Genomic DNA, 17,613 nt, shown 5'->3' on the forward strand with positions numbered 1-17,613 from the left:
ATTGACCACCACACTTCAAAGGTTTTTGCATCACCTGATACCCTGAGGTGCTTTTTCTGAAGTTAACTTGGCCACCGAAAGCAATCATGTCCAAGGGCCACCCCATATGCCATTGACCCTCCTATTTTAATAAAAATACGAATGTTTCCCCCAACTCCACAGTAACCACCCCTACTCTCGTTTCTAGCCCTGCTGAACCAATCCCTACTTCTGCATTTATGTGAGGCCAAATATTTGGGATGGATTTATCCTTGTTTCCTCTGGAAGTGGAAAACTATGAAGAAACTTTAAGTCCTCATCGCAGCCAAAATACAGTAGTTTTAACCCCCTAAGAACTATTCTTGACTGAGACAATTCTTCCTGAGATGGCTCCCACACAAGATAAAACAGTTGACAAGGAACCCATGGACAAATCTGAAACCCCCTTACGATAGTAGAGAGAAACCTCCTATATATCATCTGGCAGCCATGGTAGATTGAAGATGAACCTTTAAAAATATTGTTCTCTGAAACCACTTCACCGATGACTTTTAGTTATCAAACTTTTATCCCCATAGGTAGTCGATGACACAGTTTTAAGTTGAGAAAAAAAAATTATGACGTGACCTATTATATGGTGTCATAAATTTAAAACCCAACTCAAACTGGGTAGTTGATATATCTCTCTCTCTCTCTCACTCACTCACTCACTCACTCACTCACTCACTCACTCACACTCACACACACTTTTGTGGGGCCGCGTGTCAGCGACGAGCATGACCGCTAGGTGGAGCAGTAGAGTCGGCTACACCGAACACCCGGAACCTGGATCGTGCTTCTCGGAGAACTCCGAAAAGGCACGGGTCCCTTACAGGACCGTGAATTGCCAATAATTCGACCATATAGGATAGGGTTAATTGCCAAACTTCAATATACCTAAAAACCTATGTGGAAAGCTACTGGGAATTCACACCCTTGATGCAGCTCGAGTGGGACGAGCCGTTACCTTGCTCGAACCGTGTGTAACCCGAGCAGATAGTTACCAAGACCCGTCGGTCCAGATACACAATTTACTGTCTCCCAATTTCCCAACATGCACTGTGCTAAGCCAATGAAAGAAGCACAGAAACGAGCTGGTACATTCAACAATAGGGGTATTTATTTTACAATAATTGGGGAGTGGAAGCACACAAAGGGCAGAGTTATCACGACTATAAGAAATGCAATGTACAACGAGCAAAGAAAGCACTTACACAGTTGTTACTTAGAGACAGGGCCAAGGACACACACACGCACACACAAATGCCCAGAAAGAGATGGACCTCGTCAGCTCGGAGGGAAGACGGGCTGAGGGAAGAGAAGCGAGCTTGGACCTGTCCACCTCGTGTGGTTCTGGACGATCTTGGGGTAACGGGACTTGAACCCGCAACACGTGGCCGCTCCAAGCACCAAGTACGGAGAGTAGCGTCGGGCATTGGCACGCTTCTCCGGCTCACAGTCAGGTGACACGAAATTACCTCCCGAGTTGAGATGGTCGACCGCCCGCAGCAATGCGCCAGACAAGACGCCTCTGATCCGCGCGATGCAGTCAGCTGCAGACCCGGACCGAGACGCGCAATTGCGCAGACTGGACGCGCACTTGAGCAGACTGGACGCGCACTTGAGCAGACTGGACGCGCACTTGAGCAGACTGGACGCGCACTCGAGCAGACTGGACGCGCACTCGAGCAGACTGGACGCGCACTCGAGCAGACTGGACGCGCACTCGAGCAGACTGGACGCGCACTCGAGCAGACTGGACGCGCACTCGAGCAGACTGGACGCGCACTCGAGCAGACTGGACGCGCACTCGAGCAGACTGGACGCGCACTCGAGCAGACTGGACATGCACTCGAGCAGACTGGACGCACACTCGAGCAGACTGGACTAAATCATTCATTGCTTCTTCTTTGTCGCTTTTCTTTTGGGGCCTGTCCGCTCACGTGGCCTGCTCCCATTGGGTGGAAGGCATGTCGTGGCTCCGCCTTCTTGCCAAGGACCGCCCCGACTCTGGTCTGCTCATCGCCCATTGGGCGGAAAACGACGCATACCCTTATTTGGTGCGCAGCTGAAGCGAAACGCTTTTGACCATATATGGTGCAAAATCCACACCGAAACACACACCGCCTGGAGCATGGAATTCCAGACACGCCTGCATGCCGGTGAGCGCAAAGAATGCCGAGAGCAGAGGGTTGTTGTTGTTGTCGGTGATACAATGTGTAAAAATCCTATCGATCAAAATAACTCCGCAGCACACGTATATTTAATTCCCATTAGACTAGGGACGGGACCCTAACTGGAAACGCACACTTACCGATATAACTGAGCTATAAAGACTCTGGCTGTTGTGTGCAGTAAGCTTCCAAATTCGTAACAATGTATATATATATATATATATATATATATATATATATATATATATATATATATATATATATATATATATATATATATATATATATATATATACATATATATAAAATCTTGCATACATACTCAACCGGTCAAAAGTTTTAGAACACCCCCATTTTCCAGTGTTTCCTGAAATGTAAGCAGTTCAAGTCCAGTGAATAACCTGAAATGGTACAACCAGACCACGTGACCGATGCCATTTTAGTTATCAAACTTTAATCCCCATGGATAGTCGATGACACAGTTAACGTTTTGCATCAATCGGTTGGGCTTTTGAGAGGAGATTTAAAAAAAGTTTTCACTAAAATCAAACATGGCTGCCAAACCACATTATTGATGATGTCATACTTAAACTTTTTCCAACATGGGTAGTTGATCATACATGCAACATTTCACATTGATCTGTTCAGCTGTTTCAGAGAAGGAATTTTTAAGAGTTTTTTTTCTTTCAAAAAAATATGGCTGCCATATCCCAACACCGATGAAGTCAACTGTTTAATTATCTCAACGAATTTCTTAGGAGATCACCGTCAAAATTTTTCATATTGATCGGATAAAGATTTCAAGAAAAAGTGAATAAATGGAAAATGTCTGGCAGAATAATAATAACAATCCATAAAAAATGCAATGGGGTACTCTTTGGTACCTGAATGAATATAGGATTGATCCCCTATCCTTGTGCCAGAAACTCCTGAAGTTGCTTCCTTGAGAAGGAAACACAACGGTAGTTTACCATTGCCTTCGCAATGAGGCGGGAGTAGCTGAGACAGGAATTTGGAATTGATTTACAACTCATTTGTGTCTGCTAAGACAAGTTACATCTACGGATTTATAAGGTAAGACAAATACGTTGCAATAATTGAACAAAACTTCACACAACCACAGCTGCATAAAACTTGTATTTCATCTATTGCACTAACAAGTGCAACAGACAATACCAAACCCTATACATCAGAAAAACTGATACTTTTATTCCCCTTGGAAGAAGAAATGTAACACAGAAACAAACACATACACACACACACACACCTTGCTTTTATCAACATTTTCTATTCCAAACATCTTGCGACACACAAAGAAGGGGCCAGGCCCTATAATATTAATTAAAAACCTGATATTTCACCACTGAGAGAGATTCAGTGGTGCTTGAAATAAAAGCGTATCACATTAATTCCAGCAGGCATGAGCATTGTGAAAACAGTATGTTGGAATGGAGTCCCGAACACAGAATTTTCAGTGTTGTATTACTATTCCATGAAGCTTCTCACCAGTAGTTTCCGGCATGTTGTACTCCCTAATGGGTATACATCACCTCCCATGGAGGGAGATCCAATTATCTCTAATTACTGGAATTAAGACAAAGCATTCCCTGTCGCTATATCCCTCAATAAGAATGGGACTTAGACGTCATCATTTCATAAATGAATGCTAACCTACTGCAAGATTAACAGGTATGTACTGAAAGGTAGTTTTCAAAGTGTTCATGATGTACTAATAACATGATGATTAATATTTTCCAACACCTCTTAGTGCCAAGATGATAATTTGTTCGAGCCTATATTCAGCATTTTAAAAGTGTGTGGCATATAAAGACAGCGTAAGATACTTATCTTTTAGTGCCAAAAACTATGCCACTTAAAGTGATGTATTGCCTTCCAACTTTGACTGTCAACGAAAACAATAAAGATGAAACATGGAGAATTTATAATTCACAATGCATTCATAGCCACTTTGTTGTGTTGCTATGTGGCGTCTCTGTCATTGCAAATATACATTTGGGTGCCAATTCAACTACCTGTGACATTGCACTACCCTGAGACAGTCATTCCTTTGTATTTGGAAACATTGCATGCCCTAGCTAAGAGCATCAGAAGAGGATTATGGTTTTCGATTGGGGAGGAATGTAATATTTTATTTTGGCAATGCCAACGTAGTGAGTTTACACCTTCTGCTGGCGTTGACCAGTGTTTTGGGGTTTAGTACTGCAGGCTGTATGGTACAGGTAGCACTCAATTATTGGCTTTGAAGATCATCCGTATACTCCACAAACAGACTGATTTTACTGAAGACAAATACTTCTCACCCTTTTCATTGGTCCATTTCGTGTTGATGAAATTTTGAAACATTATTATCACTCGGTGACAAATTCGCCAGTGGCATTATGTTTTCGGGTTTTTTAATATATTTTTTAACAATATCGAGGCTCGTATGATAGCTAACACATAGAAATGCACAACAAGGGGAGCAGGAGACATGAGGGAAGGAAAAAAAAATAGTGGATAACACAGACATGAGGAGATCTGTGGAAGGGAGAGTGATAGGGTGGGGTACACAGGGTAAACAAGATTGACACTACAGGGACTTTCAGGTCCTTATATGACAGGGATTTTCAGGAAGGAAAGTAGGGAATTTAAAGGAGGTAGTTTTGGGGTGGATTAGCGGGGGAAGAAAAGATCGTGGTTTTGGATGGGGGAAGATAAGAGATGGTGGTGAACAGCTGTTTTGAAGATCTGGAGGGAAGAGTTGGATTGAAAAGAGTGTGGGAGTTTGTTCCAAAGGTGGGTGAAAAGAGGAATGAAAGAGTGAAGGTGAGCAATGATTCTTGATTTTGGTCGTTTTAACAGAAGGGGTTTGCTGGCAGATCTTTAGCACCCTGCGGAAATATGGGGGGGGGGCATATCTCAGACAGATCGGGGGATGGGGGGTGCGAGGCAGAAGAAGAGATGGCATAGGTTACGTGGTGTAGCAGCCATGTTGGAAAAATGGAAAAACTTTGGACCTCTGTATCTCTAAAACCGCATCAAGGAAAAAATTGAAACTTGGCACAGGGCAAAGACTCCTCATGGGAAATGTAATTTTTTTATTTTGTCAGAGGTGCCTTCATTTTGACATCATAAATGCATATGTAGAACGCTACATCTGATCAGTATAAGTTTTTTTGGGTCATCTCAGGATAAAATTGTCCATAGATAAAAATTGATGAAGTCATTGGTCACGTGATTCGGCAGCCATATTGTTTAAAAAACAAAAAATCAAAAATCTTCTTCTCTGAAGTGGCTGAACAGATCGAGGTGAAACTTTACACGTATGACCGCCTATCCATGAGGAATAAAAGGTTCACACATTACATCATAGGTCACATGGTTTAGCAGCCATATTGGATTTACCCAAAAACAAATAGAAATCTTTTTCTCCAGAATGACTAGACAGATCAAGGGGAAACTTCACATAAGTGTTCCCCAAGCCCTGAGGTCACATGGTTTGGCAGTCATATTGGATTGAAGAAAAATGTTAAATAACGTTTTCTCTTGAACCGCTTAATCAATCGACATGAAACTTCAAAATTATGATCTAGTATCGATCGGGAATACATGATTTAAATTTCAACTTGCTCGGACAGATGGTCTGGCAGCCAGAATTATATAATGTTTTTGATCTGAGTTGTTTTTTTATTCATTTATTTTTTCGAAAAAAGCTCACTTGGCTGAGCCTGGAAGGGTTTGAGGGTAGGGGAGTCAGATCTGAAATGCAAATCCTATCCAGGTTCCTTCTGATGACTTCATCTTTGCTTTTTGCTTCTTTGGGTTCCTTCTGATTACTTCAATGCAGGACTGTACCGATTTGGTCTTCCATTTGATTTGAATCAAATTTATTTCAATCAAATTCTAAATTCAATTAAATAATAAAGAAAAACGTCATGGGTCCGGGTCAGGTGTCCAGTTAAAGCGGGGTTACATCAAAGCGGGACGTCTTGGTACCCGGTCATCATTGCCAGCAGTTATAAAGTGGCAGTTCTAATTATGTCTCATTAATTACGTAACACACCAGTACGCAAACGCCAAAAAAATACACCACACAAAACAAGTTCTGGCAAGGGTCTGCAAACTGATTGCTCTTTCTATTTTTCTCTGTTTTCTCTGCAAACTGCTTATCGGATTGACACAAAATTTTCACTATAGCTGCGACTACTCATGTAGAATGTTTTTTTATGATAAGTATGATGTCACATGTCACGTGGTGTGGCAGTCATGTTGCAAAAAGGAAAAACTTTGGACCTCTATCTCCAAAACCACTCCATAGAAAAAATTAAAACTTGGCACATGTGAAGTACTTCCCATGGGAAACAAGTGTGTTTTTTTTCATGGTGTCATCGGTGACTTCGTTCTGATGTCATAATTGCAGATGTCAAACGCTTTATCTGATTTGCATGAAAATTTTTGAGGGTCATTAAGACTAAATTGTAATTGGGAAAAAAATGATCACGTCATTGGTCACGTGGTTCGGCAGTTTTTAACATAAAACCTTCAAAAATCTTCTTCTCTGAAATGGCTGAACAGATCACAGACAGAGTGGGGGGAGTGTGGGGGGCGGGGGCAAGGATGGAGAGGAGACAGTAGAAGACAGAAAGACCACTGACCTGCCTGTGGTGGGAGAGTGAGAGATCCAAAGACTCGGCCTCATCGCGGGAGATACCAATGATCCTAAATGCCTTGGTTCCCAAAGTGTGAAGCCAAAAAAGGTGAGAGGCAGGAGTACCAGCCCAGGGGGGAGAGCAGTGCTCCATCAGGCTGCAGATGAAAGCTTTCTCTGTGGTCAGGGGCTCAGGTGTGCCAAGGACTGACTTTGCATGATGGAGGATGCCCAGTCGGCAACTGGCTTTGGAGGCTACACTACTCCTCCTCTTGGCCAATTACTTCCAGACTTGCTACATAAGATCAGCATGACCCCAATTCATGTATAGGGGTGTTTCTAGCTTTGCCAGTGGTCTTGATAAGGTGAGGGGAGGGGGGGGACGTAAATTCTCTGTGAGTGTGTTTCATGTAGTGCCACCTACAAGTAGGGGAGGGTATTACAAGTCTCCACCATTTACAGTACAGTATTCCTGTCCCCACGTTTTCCAGTGCAGTGAGGTGTTTTGAATTAGAAGCAGTAGGTATGTTTTTACTTCATGCATGTAACCCGAGTTATTTTTCCTTTGCTTATACAGAGCTGTCAGTTGCCTATACACTGCATAAATAAAGGTATGCTTCAGAAGAACTTGCTGCTTGCTTGGAACAAGATCTCCCATCGGACGGGTACTCTGCTAGTGACATACAAAACAGAAAAAAGGAAGAGACAGTAGATACAGAGGTTCACTGGATACAACACTAGACACAACACCAACAACAAAGAGGTCACCCTATTACAATTGGTCAAGAAAACATTGAGGAAGCTGACCATTTCCCATACTTAGGTAGCACACTCTCCAGGGAAAGTGATACTGATATTGACGTCCACACAAGAATTGGCAAAGCAGTCTCAGTTTTTCAGTGCCTCTGCAAAGTATAGAAATTAACCACGATAAATATTGCCACCAAGCTGAAGCTCAACATGTCCATTGTTGAACCCATTGCAATTTATGCCACTGAGACGTGGAAGAGAACAGCGAAGGGGGTCACATAAACTGGACGTATTGCACCAACGTTGCCTCCGCAAGATTCTTGGAATCACATGGAGACCATATCAAAAATAAGGAAGTGTTAAAGAGAACTGGGTTAAGGTGCCTCTCAGACATCGTAGCAGAAAGAAGGTTGAGGTTATCTGGACATATATTTTGTCTCCCTGATAACTGCCATGACAGAGTAGCCATCAAATGGATACCACCAAGTGGTAAAAGGAAACAAGGTTGCCCCAAAAAGACTTGGTAAAACTATTTTAAAGAAGACCTGAAAACAAGAAACACCACATGGATGAGGGCAAGAGAAATTGCTATGGACTGGACAAGATGGCAACACTTAGCTGCACAATGCTCAATTAGGGATAGGAGGAACTAAGTCTAAGTAAGTAAGATACAGAGGGCTAAATAGGACAGAGATCGACACAGGGTTTAGGGTGACAGGTAGCTCTCTATATGCACAATCCTGGTAATTGCTAATCAGGATGCAAGAAGATGCCTTGTTCTAAAATTGTTCATGAAATAACTACCTAATTAACCCCTTAATTAAACCCTGTCATTTTCCTAACTATTTATATATTTATATATCTGTCAGCCAATGACGTAAACTGCTTGATGTATGCATATAATCCAAATCTTGTTTGATAGGTCTCAGACAGGAGAGTGGTTTGGGGAAAATTTTTCCATGTTTTAAACTTCACAGCTGTCCGCTAGTCTATATTATAATACACTAAGGGGTCGACTTTGTGTGCCTATCTACTTCGGCACGCTGCTGTCCATTATGCCTACCATGTTCTCAAAGGCTTCAAGATGACTTGCACTATTGTCATCGATCATTTTGAACTTTCCTTGACTTGATTTAGGCTGGGATTAGGGAGAATAATAAGCAGTGTGATGATATGCACTCACATTGTCCGTGCTCTCCATCCACTCTGCATTTACTCACTGTACTTGTCTCAAATGTGGTGATACCGACGGAGTGCTGTGTGATAAAAGGATGAATAGACTCCTCAAGGTTGTGGATAAAGAGCAATTTGCAAACTGTCATTCTGACGATGCATGCAAACAGTGCAGCATCTTCGAGCAGCCTGTCTTTTGGCAGGAATTGTGATCTTTCTGTGCGTATTTGGGTTTAAATTTGAAAAGCATGTTATGTTCAAAGTATTTACGAGTTTTGAATTCATCTTTTATTGGGTTTGTTAAATTTTTTTCTTCTTCATAGCTGCATTTCACATGAGCCCAGATGTCTTTCAGTGTCAGTTTGTTTTAATATCAGTTTGAAGTCTTATTTTAGCTCTATTTTCATATCTGATGTACGAACTTTCATTTCATTTCGACGTCTGATTTTTTTTTTGCTTTGTTGAAAACAGTTTGCACGCATTATTTCACTGCACCCAATAGATTTTTGATTATTGAATATGATTCTTGAATAAAATGGGTTGGGGTGCAGGATCCAGGATTGTGATAAAAGAGTGGTGGTTTGGGGGTTGGGAGTAGGTGTGTTGGGATTAAATGCGCCATAAAAAACTCATTAATATCTATGGCTAACGCTGAAGGCTAATATCGATCATGAGACTACTATGGCAATAGTTCCTGGAGAAAATGAAAGATAAGCTGGAATAATTTTTTTCATAAATATTTTTTGAGTTGAGGTATTATGATGTAGTATTTACATGAACAAAATGGGAAAATAGGAGGGGGTGCAGAGACCATAGAAATTCCGCACCCTCGGATCGGCATCTGACGATATCCATCATGACGTGGATACATGCAGGATACAAACAAATGGTACTTCATCGTTGGGAAGAAAGTACTCTGTAATTCATCTTGAGAGGTATATAGTCCAGTAGATCATGTTTAAAACCACAGAAAAGCCCAAGCAAAATGTTTGTGCACACTTATTTGGGAAATTCTGTACAGATGGCCGAAAATCCTAAAAGTTAGAATAGTTTCGAGCTTTGCAAGTTATCATGTGTTCCTGCCAGTTATTTGACAGCAGGGGGCAGGATTGGTGGACTTCAGTGTGTCAAATACCATATTTTGTGTGAGGATAGGTGCATGATCTGCAACTCGGTGCTCTCAGAATGTTCTCCAGTTAGTGAGCATGCACTCATCTACAGTCTTCATGGTGAGCACACAATGTGGTAACAAGTTGAGCGAATCACTTTGAGGGTGGTGTGATGGCTGGCTCTGTTATATAGTTGAGAGCAAGATTCACACAATCCCTCATTATAATAGCATTTGCGCAAAGGAAGGAGAGTGGGAGGAGTGGAGAGATAGAGAGTAGGCCAGAATTGTGACTTCAAATTAAGGATTGACCCATCACCTGACAATATCAGTTTGATTTTCGATAAATAAGTTTTAAAAATGACTGGAACCTTCATGAAAGAGGACTCCACAGAATCCCAACCTTTGACTAATGATTTCAATTTTTTGGAAAAGCTCTTAAGCGAAAAAGCGACTGCCTTATATGCTTAATTATACAATTAAGTGTCTTAACCACCTTTCTTGACTTTAAAAATAAACCAATAGAACCCCCAAACTCAGAAGTGATAAAGGAAGAGCTGTTGCCGCATATTTAGCCCCAAGTGCTATTGAGACCCTACCCATGGTACACAGTCCGGGGCAAATAAAGTTATTAAAGGCACATGAAAATCGGACCACAAGATATGTATACATTTCTTGGGAAAGGAAAATTCGCTGCATTTATGCAATCAAACTCTGCCCATGAAATATAATGCAACTCAAAATGTTACCATTAATAATTATATATATATATATATATATATATATATATATATATATATATATATATATATATATATATATATATATATATATATCTTTGACGAGAGGGGCATGTAGATCGTCGAGTTTACTTGTTCAGTCATCACGTTTCTCCGAAAACGTGACGCATGATTCCAATTCACACCTGTGCATGACGCGTGCCAAGGAATCCCCGCGCCGGTTCACATTCCTTCACGGGGACCAAGTGAAAAGGCACCTTTTCATAAGACGTCAATCCAAACAAAACACTCCCAACGAGTTTGCCCTCCCTCCATTCCTTGCCGTGTATGCGACCGGAGGAGTCCTAAAAATGTCAATGCGCTGATCCGTGCCTCCGCTCCGCATGTGTGCTTCTTCGTCGCAGGCTGGATTTGACTCGGCTAGCCACAGCTTTTCTCTCTCTCTCTCTCTCTCTCTCTCTCTCTCTCTCTCTCTCTCTCTCTCTCTCTCTCTCTCTCTCTCTCTCTCTCTCTCTCTCTCTCTCTCCCTCCTTTTCACTCCCCTGCAGTCTGTTCGGAGTGGCCCCCGCGCCACCAAGGTGCGAAGGCGGGGACGCGCCGGCCGCAGAGAGCACGCTCCGTCGCATCCGACCTGCGAGGAGTTACCAAGTCGTGCAGCACGCTGCTTCTATGGCACGCTAGCTTTCTAGAGCCAGGAGACGGGTCAACATGGCAAGAGTTGGAGCACTGAACACTTGGGTCTTCCTGCTGTCCTGCCTGCTCCGAGCAGGTTCTTCGCAAGAAGGTGAGACGGGACATGACCAAATCTCAACGATTACTGACTCTTGGATGATGAGCCTCCAACAATGTGAGTGCGATATCACATCTTGGGGTCTCTTGGTTTAATTGTGGAGAGGGGATGTTCCTTATGTTTTATGGCATTATAGGCACAGACTTAGCTTGTCATGGCATACGAGTTATTTATGATGTGATCAGGAGCGAGGTGTGATGCGCAAAAGTCTATGCTCTCCAGACACACAGCGTCGATACCTTGTAACTATTTCAAATACCGAGGTGAGTGATAAATAGTGAGAAAAGCTTAATCATTTTTCCTCAAACTTAAGAAACGATTTTCCTCCAGTCCTCTTGGTATGGCAAAGGCCACCTGTTCCTTTAACTTGAACAAAGTGCACTGAATACCTGCACGAGCTGTACAAGTTTAGTTTCCTCTGTGAGGAAAACAAAGCATCAGATGGGTAATGGAGGGAGTTATACAACAAATCGCAATATGTATATATATATATATATATATATATATATATATATATATATATATATATATATATATATATATATATATATATATATATATATATATATATATATATTTCTTCATATGCACACATATATATATATATATATATATATATATATATATATATACACACACACACACACACACACACACACACACACACACACACACACACACACACACACACACACACACACACACACATATATACCAGCTGTAATGCATGGCGTTGCTCGGGCTTTCTTGCAAATTTCCTGAATAGCTGTTAGCGGTTAGGGTGAGGGTTAGCTGTTAGGGTTAGTGTTAGGGTAGCTAACCCTAACCCTAACCCTAACAGCTTGGCGTCACGGAGGTAAACAGTGCCCGGGGCAAAGTGGAAATTTGCGTCCCCCGTAGGCCTTAAACTTGAGTGGATTTGAATGGAAAATCCCATAAGGGATATCGATTTATCGATTTTTTCGAATATTGGAAGTGTAATGGAAAAATTTATAGCCAATGACCTAAGTTGGACCAAAAGCCATAATCGTACCGAATTTGAATGGAATCCGTTGGAGTTTGTGAAAATGCATCAAAACGAATTTTGAGCGGCCTCTTAAGGAAGACAATAATATTATTAGTATATGTGCCAAATCTTGTTTCATTTCATGCAGTAACAAAAATCTGATGGTGGAACAAAGAAAGGGGCGTGCCGAAATATTAATATATATATATATATATATATATATATATATATATATATATATATATATATATATATATATATATATATATATATTTTGTTAGCCCGAAAAGAATGTTACCATAATATGTGATTGTCGTTATCATTTTTTTTCAGACACCCTATATGTGCGTATGTAATATACCCAGGTCTTTTGAACCACTCATTTGCTGATATAAATGTTTGGTACATTCCGGATATGCTGGAAAACTGAAAATTACATACTTATTTAAGTTGCAGTAAATATCCCAGGGGGAAAAAAAAATCACAAAACCATGAGAAAATAATCATAAATGAACATATCCAGAAATAAGCGTCGGTTGGTGCAGCCTTGTTCTGCTTACGGTGAGTCACATGACCATGGACAATGGGACGTCACATATTCCTGCACTGATACGATTGCTCCTTGAGGGAGCTGGTGTTTCTCGGTTTTATGGCAGTATGATCTGAGAACTGTCTGTGGGTTTGTGTCATTTACGGATGATGTACTGTGAATCGGAAGAGGTCGCAAACATCTATTGTTCACAGACGGTGTAAAATTGCAAGTGTGAGCAAATATTTTAAATGGTTGCATGTTTACATGCACAGTCAGACATCTGTATCAGGCACTCTGGTCATAAACATTCAGAATACGTTTTCATCAATGCATATCTGCACCTACAAAAGGTTTAAAATGTGTGTGTGTGTGTGTGTGTGTGTGTGTGTGTGTGTGTGTGTGTGTGTGTGTGTGTGTGTGTGTGTGTGTGTGTGTGTGTGTGTGTGTCTTCACCACATCTTTAAAGTTCCAAACTCGTGGTACAAATTAAACTTTGTGTGGGGGTAACATAGGCAATGTGGATGTGGCCTCACATGGAGGAGGCTGTTTAAGCAGCATCAATGCTCTGCACAGAGTGTGGCTCCAATCTCCTCCTCACCCACCACCTGGGGGTGTACAGTGCAGGCAGGGTGTAAATTCTTAATTTAAATGTGCACCGTGTAACACCACCTAGTGGTAGTGGCAGGGGGTATTACTCTGAGATATTCATCACAGCATTTTAAATTCTGAATTGCAAATGATATACAACGAACCAAGAGGAAGATCAAAATAAAAATGCAAAACAGAAAGCCCATCCGAATTCAAAATGCTAAGCCGTTTGTATTCAGACGTCTGCTTCTTCAGACGTATTCAGGGACGGACGCACGCAGAAATTCAAACAGAGCTCCAATCAGCCAATCAATTAATCAATCTTTATGATTGTCCACAAAGTGTCATGGCTCGTAGACTTCCTCTCCTGCCGCAGTCACCGTGTGGCCCTAAATGGGTTCTTTCATCCCCCCTTCCTGTCCAGGCTGGAGTTCCTCAAGGTAGCGTTCTGGGCCCTGTTCTTTTTCTGGTTTTCATAAGTGATCTCTCTGACTCTCTGGAAAATCCTCTATATCTCTTTGCTGATGACTCCACCCTCTGCCATACCATCTGTCATCCCTCAGACCGGCAAGCAGCAGCTTCTTCGCTCACTGCTGATCTGGATAAAATCACAAACTGGTCCAACACGTGGAACTTGTCTTTCAATCCGGACAAATCTGACACTCTCACTATATCTCTTCGAAAGGACCGTTTAGAAAACCCCCCCATCCACTTTCTCAACAATTCTCTGGAAGAAGTCCTTTCTTTCAAGCTTCTGGGTCTCACTATCTGCCATGACCTTTCCTGGGAAAGCCACATTTCAAACCTCGCCTCCAAAGCCAGTCGCTGACTGGGAATCCTCCATCATGCAAAGTCTTTCCTCAGCCCACCTGAGCTCCTGACCACTTACAAAGCTTTTGTCCGCAGCCTGATTGAGTACTGCTCTCCCCTCTGTGCTGGTTCTCCTGCCTCCCACCTTTCTCGGCTTCACACTGTAGAAACCAAGGCATTTCGGATCATTGGCATCTCACACGATGAGGCTGAGTCTTTGAGTCTCTCACTCTCACCGCGGGCAGGTCGGTGGTCTTTCTGTCTTCTGCCGTCTCCTCTCCAGTCTCGCCCCCCCTGCTCTCTCTGCGATTTGTCCCCACCAATTTCTGCAGGGCGCTCAAGGTCCTCCAACAACCCCCTTCTGGTAAAACTACCAAAATCACGAAACACTGCTCACCTTCACTCTTTCATTCCTCTTTTTCCCCGCCTTTGCAATAAACTCCCTCACTCTATTCATTCCCATTCTTCCCTCCAGGCCTTCAAAACAGCTGTTCACCACCACCTCTTATCATCCCCCATCCAAAACCTCGATCTTTTCTACCCCTGATAATCCACCCAAGCCCACCTCCTTCAAATTCCCTGCTTTCCTTCCTGAAAGTCCCTGTAATGTCCATATTCTATTCCCCATGTTCCCCGTCCCATCCCTCTCCCTTCCACAGATCTCCTAATGTCTCTGTTCCCCACTGTTTTGTCCTTCCCACTCCCTCCACTCCTGTCTCATGCCCCCCTTGATGTGTGTTGTGGTTAGCTCTCATACGAGCCTCGACAAGGTATACAAAAAAAAAGTGTTACTTATTCACGTTTCTCTTCCCACGCAACGCTGAGTAAATCTGCTAGTTTCCAGATATTAACAATCCACAGACCTGGAAATTAACCCCATAAATATGGAAAGTTTGCTTTGTCCCATCAAATTGAATGCAGATGTATGGCAGTACATTCTGAAATCCTCAAAATATACATGACATTTCCTCAATCAGTTCACCAAAACATTCAGAGAAAATCATTTTATTATTCCCTCCATGTTTGCATCACTCTGATGGTGAAAGTCACTGCCGAAGGATGCCAAGATGAAAAGGAGGTCGAGAAACATTGGCTGGGTGGACGAACCAAGCTTAATTATATCAGCTCTCTTGGAACAATTGACGAAAGATGCCCAGGGAGATAGAATATATTTGCAAAAGTTGTAAAATAAAAGGTGAAAGAGGTGTGGATAGCATTGCTGAACAATGAGATCAAGTGGAAGTTACATTGTCATAGTTGACATGACCTGTCATGAGCAGAGCAAAGATGCACAGACCAACTTTTATTCAAGCATATTTTCATTTATGGATATGTTCTGACAGTTTCGTATTTTACTGGGATATTGTCTTAGTTGCACCATTTTGTGAAATTTGAGATTTCCAGTCTACATATAAAATATTAAACATTTATTTCATTGAGTGCTTGGTTAGAAATATATATATATATATATATATATATATATATATATATATATATATATATATATATATATATATATATATATATATATATATATACAGTCAACCCTCGCTTCATCGCGGGTTTTCCCTTGGAACGTAACTAATTTTTTCTCCGGATTCCCCCGGTACATCGCGGTAATAATATATAATATATAAATTATTGAAGCAATTAATTATAACACGTGGTGCTCGACCAGTCACACAACGCACGAGACAAAGTTTCGCTTGTGAACTTCGAATATATCCTACATTTTTTCTCCAAGCCCCACGATGCCGCCCAAATGCCCTGCACCTTCTAAGGCTTATGACAAGGAACCGAAGCGCCAGAGGAAGGTCCTGGGACACTCCAGGAGAAGGTTAAGGTAAAGGTGCTCCATTATATGCTTCGGGAAGGAAAAAGGTTTGCTGCCGTTGGACGAGCACTGCTCATACCCAGCACCTCAAAACCGACCAGACCAGACTATTCGATCTCAGGCACCTCAAACCCAATCACTCCGAAACCGACCAGACCAAACGAGTCGATTTTTTTGGGGGAGGCGTCCATTCATCGCAGATTTTCACTTTGCGTGGGGACGTTTGGAACGTAACCCCCACGAGAAACGGGGGATTACTGTATACATATATACTAGCATGGTGTGCTTCCACATTGTGTAAGCATGCGGACCATGCTTCCCCATTGTCGTGTGTCACTCACCTGCATTTGGCTTTTCATTTATTTATTTTCATTTATTTTTTTCATTTCACATTTCCAACCTTGCCTTTAAAGCCAGTTGCTGACTGGGAATCCTCTGTCATGCAAAGTCCTTTCTCAGCCCACCTGAGCTCCTGACCACATGCAAAGCTTTCGTCCGCAGCTTGATGGAAAACTGCTCTCCCCTTTGTGCTGGTACTCCCACCTCTCACCTTTCTTGGCTACACACTTTGGGAACCAAGGCATTTAGGATTATTGGTATCTTCCACGAGGAGACTGAGTCTGTGGGCCTCTCACCGCAAGCAGGTCGGTGGTCTCTCTCTTTTCTGCATTCGCCTCTCTGGTATAGCCCCCCCCCCTGCTCTGTCTGCGATATTTCCCCATCATATTTCCGCAGCGCGCTCAAGGTCCGCCAACAACCACCTTCTGGTAAAACTACCAAAATCATCAATCATTGCTCACCTTCACTCTTTCATTCCTCTTTTTCCCCACCTTTGGAATAAACTCCCACACCCTCTTCAATCCCATTCTTCCCTCCAGGCCTTCAAAACAGCTGTTCACCATCACCTCTTATCTTCCCCCATCCAAAACCTCGAATTTTCCCTGGTGGTGTACCATCTTTGATCTCCGTCAGCACACAAAGTTACCGTGCCTTCCCATTGTCTCGGGTCATTCACCTGCATTTTTTTCATTTACTTTTTTCATTTTTTTTTCTTCATTTATTTATATTTTCATTTATTTATGTTTTCCAACAATTCTGTGAATTTTTCTGGTGTACTGGTTTTGATGTCCAACAGCATGTCCAATATATCAGTCAGTCAGTGAATGAGTGTCAATAAGTGATTGGAAAAAAAAAAAAAAAATATATATATATATATATATATATATATATATATATATATATATATATATATATATATATATATATATATATATATATATATATACATACATATATGTATTATACCAGTGGGGCATGCATTCACACTGCAAGCAACTACTCAGGTGAATCCTACATGCAGACATCATAAATATAAGCTCTTTCTCCATGAAGAAGTGGTTTGTGAAAGATCTTTATATTCTAGAGCACGAGGTTACAATGAT

The 17,613-nt window shown here is 41.8% G+C and overlaps 1 protein-coding gene and 1 long non-coding RNA gene across 2 annotated transcripts in view; one reads left to right on the plus strand and one right to left on the minus strand.

The window, feature by feature from the left end:
* LOC147021816 (uncharacterized) overlaps window positions 1-11,083 on the minus strand; it is a 22,589-nt gene extending 11,506 nt beyond the window's left edge. The window contains exon 1 of the long non-coding RNA XR_015060947.1: window positions 10,797-11,083. This is a non-coding gene — a long non-coding RNA (uncharacterized LOC147021816). The remainder of the gene's footprint in view (window positions 1-10,796) is intronic.
* LOC147021817 (receptor tyrosine-protein kinase erbB-4-like) overlaps window positions 11,083-17,613 on the plus strand; it is a 504,112-nt gene continuing 497,581 nt past the window's right edge. Inside the window, exon 1 of the mRNA XM_085892208.1 lies at window positions 11,083-11,395. Within this exon, the coding sequence (XP_085748334.1) occupies window positions 11,320-11,395 (76 nt within the window). The 5' untranslated portion in view covers window positions 11,083-11,319. The remainder of the gene's footprint in view (window positions 11,396-17,613) is intronic.

The sequence above is a fragment of the Eptatretus burgeri genome, chromosome 8 (assembly GCF_056783735.1).
Source record: "Eptatretus burgeri isolate ZD-2024b chromosome 8, Ebu_testis_v1, whole genome shotgun sequence".
NCBI classification, from domain to species: Eukaryota; Metazoa; Chordata; class Myxini; order Myxiniformes; family Myxinidae; genus Eptatretus; species Eptatretus burgeri.